We start from the raw sequence: 5131 nt of genomic DNA on the forward strand, positions 1-5131 counted from the left end.
GCAGGAGAATCGCTTGAACCCAGGAGGTGGAGGTTGCAGTGAGCCGAGATCAAGCCACTGCACTCTAGCCTGGGGGACAAAAAGAGACCCTGTTTAAAAAAAAAAAAAAAAAAAAAAAAAAAAAATCAATACCCTGAGGTAGCCTTCAACTCCTGGGCTCAAGCAGTCCTCCTGCCTCGAACTCCCAAAGTGCTGGAATTACAGGCATGAGCCACCATGCACAACCAGAACTATATATCTTAAGCAAGAATAATCATAAGTTCATTAAAAAAAATGTACAGCTCTGTTCCATCACTTCCAAATCAATACTATTATAAGTTGTCTCATTGCTAGAGAATGGAATAGGAAAAAAAAATCAACACAACAGAAAATCCTATGTTCTTTAACAATAAGCCCTGTTATTTAGGTAAAACCACAATAGCTATACAATGCTTACAGGGTGATAAATATTGAAGAAACCTTTGCATGTTGGAAATCTGTAGTTGGGATCAATTCTTTTTAGTCCTCGAACAGTAAGGAACATTCCAATGGGAGATCCAAAGGCAAAGAATATTTCTGGTTTATAGATGAGCCGGGGATATTTCACAGACACCTCAAAGGAGGAAAATAAAAGCATCTCTCATTAATAACAAAAGTTACATCTGTTTCTACCATATGAATAGCAGGCGGTAAAATGATCAAAGAGAATGAGTTACCTGCCCAATGCCAACATCCAGATAATCACCATTTCTAGTATTACTGCTACTGCAGAACTCAGATTCTTTGGGGATGTTTGCCCCTGAAGCAGGCAGCAGGGTTGGTCTATTAATACCCTAAAGAATAAAAAATAGTTATGTGGAGAAGCTGGGCATGGCAGCATGCACCTGCAGTCCCAGCTACTCAGGACCCTGAGGTAGGTAGGAGGATTGTTTAAGCCCACGAGTACAAGTCCAACCTGGGCAACATAGTCTCTATTTTAAAAAAAAAAAATTATGGGGAGCTACTATATAGTAAAAGTATAGTCAAAGGATTATATCGTTTTCTACTGGTTTGAAAGGACCCTTAGGAAAGTTCTGAAATGGCAGCCAAAAATTCTAGGAAGATTTCCTCAGATAACAAGATTAAATTATTGCCTTAAATTGTTAATTGACATTTTTACGTGCTCTAAAATGATGAAAGTCATACATAGCCATTTCGGCAGCAGTTGAAACTTTAGGCAACAATCATAAGAGAAAACAATAGCAGGGTACTGTGGGAAGGTAATGCTGAGGACTGCCAGAGTTCTATGAAGTGCTGTGCTTCTGTAATCAAGTAGGATGTCAATGGGCTGGGCCAAGAACTGAGTCTTTAAAAAGAACTGAGCCACCTGCTAAAAAGTTGGAAAAGAACTAACTACTGGCCGGGCATGGTGGCTCATGCCTGTAATCCCAGCACTTTGGCAGGCTGAGATGGGCGGATCACTTGAGGTGTCAGGAGCTCAAGACCAGCCTGGCCAACATGGTGAAACCCCATACTAAAAATACAAAAATTAGCTGGGTGTGGTGTCACACACCTGTAATCCCAGCTACTTGGGAGGCTGAAGCAGGAGAATCACTTGAACCCAGGAGGCGGACATTGCAAGTGAGCCAAGATCGTGCAATGAGCGAGACTCCGTCTCAACAAAAAAAGAAAAAAAAAAAAAAAGAAAGAAAAGAAAAGAACTAACTAATAAGACATGGAGAGAAATTCAGTGACCAGAAGAACTGAATGTGGAAGTACTGTTACAACATAGGTAAACCTTGAGAACATTATGCTAAGTGAAAGAAGCCAGTCACATGGCTCAAAAGGTCACACATATTGTATGATTCCATTTATATGGAATGTCCAAAATAAGCAAATCTGTAGAAACAGAAAGTAGATTAGTGGTTGACTCTACTTAGTGGTTGATTGACTCCCTGGGGGCAGGGAGCAATGGGGAGTGACAGCAAATAGGTATGGGGTTTCCCTAAAGAAGAATGGAAATGTGCTGAAATCGGATAGTGGTAATGGTTACAAAACTCTATGAATATACTAAAAACCATTAAATTGTAAACTTTAAAAGGGTGAATTTTATGGTATGTGATGTGAATTATATATTGGTAAAGCTCTCATGAAAAGAAAAAAAGCAAAAAAATAAATAAATAAATGGAAGGAGAATTCCAGAGGAAAGAAGACTTCTGAAGCTAATGACACTTTTAAGGATGTAAAAAAAGACGGGCCAGGAGCGGTGATTCATGTCTGTAATCCCAGCACTTTGGGAGGCTGAGGCAGGTGGGTCACCTGAGGTCAGGAGTTCAAGACCAGCCTGGCCAACATAGTGAAACCCCATCTTTACTAAAAATACAAAAAGTTAGCTGGGCATGGTACTGCGCACCTGGAATCCCAGCTACTCAAGAGGATGAAGCAGGAGAATCGCTTGAACCCAGGAGGTGGAGGTTGCAGTGAGCCGAGATCACCCACTATACTCCACCCCGGGCAACAGAGCAAGATTTCATTTCAAGAAAGAAAAAAGAAAAAGAAAAGGATGTAAAAAGGAAAATGTGTTTAATTTCTAGAAAGAGAGCCAAAGATCAGCCAGGCAGAGGTGGCGGGCACCTGTAGTGCCAGCTACTCAGGAGGCTGAGGCAAGAGAATCGCTTGAACCTGGGAGGCGGAGGTTGCAATGAGCTGGCATCACACCACTGCACTCCAGCCTCAGTGACAGAGCAAGATTCCGTCTCAAAAAAAAAAAGAAAAAGAAAGAAAAAAAAAAGATCCAAAGATTGATTACCAAAAAACTGCTTGACTTCCCAGAACAAACATCCCACAAAACACAAGGATACACTATGGACATCAAAGAACTGCTTAGTCCAACAAGCTATATTAGGCACATACCGTTGAGTTTTTTCTGGTACTGAAATAGTTTAATATCTTCTTCCTTGGTCCTAAAGGAATTCCCATTTCCTGAAGATCTCGGTCTGTACATAAAGCCTATGCACAGAAAACCAAGTCTTTCTTATTTGTAGACAAAATAAAATCAATCCTGTCCCCTAAGAGGATTAAGACCTAGGCACTCTGTTGCTGCCTGTCTCTCTAGTAGTAAAACATCATATAATAACTTCCAGAAAAAAGGACCTGTTTTATTCATGAAACACCCTAAAAAAGAATAGAAAATATCAATACTTATAATATCAATGTTATAATAATACAGACAACATTGTGTTATTGTAAAAAAAAAAAAAAAAAACCCAGAGAAGTTGGGTATCTAAGGACTTTAGGACATAAGTATCTTCTTTGATTTCTATACTGACTTAGATGTCACATGCCTGAGAAGGATTATACTCCTGCTCATGAATGCAAGCATTGAGAACATACAGCAAACACACAAGTATGCAACAGACTAACAATCAAGATCTCAAGTGTCACTCATCATTTTTTTTGTTTTTGAGACGGAGTCTTGCTCTGTCGCTCAGGCTGGAGTGCAGTGGCACGATCTCGGCTCACTGCAACCTCCACCTCCTAGGTTCAAGTGATTTTCCTGCCTCAGCCTCCTAAGCAGCTGGGATTACAGGTGCCTGCCACCAGGCCCAGCTAATTTCTTGGTATTTTTAGTAGAGACGGGGTTTCACCATGTTAACCAGGCTGGTCTCGAACTCCTGACCTCGTGATCCACCCACCTCAGCCTCCCAAAGTGCTGGGATTACAGGTGTGAGCCACTATACCCAGCCAACTGTCACTCATTAGGGAAGCCTTCCTGCACCTTCTGAGACCAGGTTAATTCTTACAACACGGTGTGCTTTCCCTACTTAGTTCTTATTGTAATTGCAATGATGTGTGTGATTTTTTAATATGTGTCTTCCCCAGTAAACTATAAACACTATGAGGTCAGGGATCATATGTCTTATTTACCAGTCTATCCGGTACTTGCTATAGTAAGCATTTTCTAAATATCTGTTAAATGAGCGAATGTATCACAAACCAAAAAAAGGCCAGACAAAAGTGGAAAAAACAAAAAACAAATAAACAAGCTGGCTGGGCACCATGGCTCACACATATAATTCCAGCACTTTGGGAGGCAAAGGTGGGTGGATCATGGGGTCAGCAATTCCAGACCAGCCTGGCCAAGAGACCAGCTTGGCCAACATAGTGAAACCCCGTCTCTACTAAAAATACAAAAATTAGCCAGACATGGTGGCGGGCACCTGTAATCCCAGCTACTCAGGAGGCTGAGGCAGAAGAACTGCTTGAACCCAGAAGACAGAGGTTGCAGTGAGCTGAAGATCACACCATTGAACTCCAGCCTGGGCAAGAGTGAGACTCCAACTCAAAAAATAAATAAATAAAAAATAAACAAGCAAATAACAGTAGAGCTCTTGAAAGTACAACAGAAAATTAGAGTTAGAATAGCTAATGGTTATTTATTTGTTTGTTCTTGCACTCATGTTTTCTATGAGTCGTACTGGTTAGTCTGCTCCACTGCTCTATGAATATCAATATGGCCATCTGAACTTTGAACTTCGAACAAGGCAAAGGTCACCTGATATGATAAAAAGCAAATAAATAATGCTAAGGAACATTAATGATAAAGTATTTATGACTAAAAAGTGTCTAAAGGCTATGCACTTAGTAAACATGATAAATAATAAAAATACTGAAAATGGCTTGGCATAAAGTTTTAAAAGATTATTTTTACCAGAGCTTCCTTATCTACTTTCTCCTTCTCAAAGATATCAAAGAATTCAGAGAGCTGAAGTTTCTTCAAATCTTCCTCTAGTGTAGGTGTATCTCCTTGATCCATTACAATATTTAGCGAATCCTAAAAATTAAATTATAAAGCTCATATTCTCAAAATTCATTTAGTTGCCGTTATACTAGTTTGCAGTAAAGAAATACACAGATTTCCACAGCAATGTATCTTAACTTTAACAAATTGTCATTTATGCAAGATATAAATTAAGAGGTTCCAAGGTTTTGCAACTTCAATTGAAAATATGTTTTTAAAGAAATAAGTAAAATATTCATCATCATTAACAAACATTTGCTGAATTTTAAGGGAGCTCAGTGCTTAAGAAATTAGGAAAATGGTGCTTAAGAAATAAAACAGTCTAGGCTGGGCATGGTGGCTCACGCCTGTAATCCCAGCACTTTGGGAGGC

At 39.7% G+C, this 5131-nt stretch overlaps 1 protein-coding gene across 1 annotated transcript in view; it reads right to left on the reverse strand.

Moving 5' to 3' along the window:
• Nucleotides 1-4983, reverse strand: part of LOC105525161 (phospholipase DDHD2) — a 22922-nt gene extending 17939 nt beyond the window's left edge. The window contains exons 1-4 of the mRNA XM_011960694.1: nt 4670-4983; nt 2872-2967; nt 696-812; nt 437-592 (exon numbers count right to left, since the gene is read on the reverse strand). Coding sequence (XP_011816084.1) covers nt 437-592; nt 696-812; nt 2872-2967; nt 4670-4774 — 474 coding nt within the window. The 5' untranslated portion in view covers nt 4775-4983. The remainder of the gene's footprint in view (nt 1-436; nt 593-695; nt 813-2871; nt 2968-4669) is intronic.
• Between the last annotated feature and the right edge of the window lie 148 nt (nt 4984-5131).

The sequence above is a fragment of the Colobus angolensis genome, unplaced genomic scaffold (assembly GCF_000951035.1).
Source record: "Colobus angolensis palliatus isolate OR3802 unplaced genomic scaffold, Cang.pa_1.0 Scaffold52, whole genome shotgun sequence".
NCBI lineage: Eukaryota > Metazoa > Chordata > Mammalia > Primates > Cercopithecidae > Colobus > Colobus angolensis.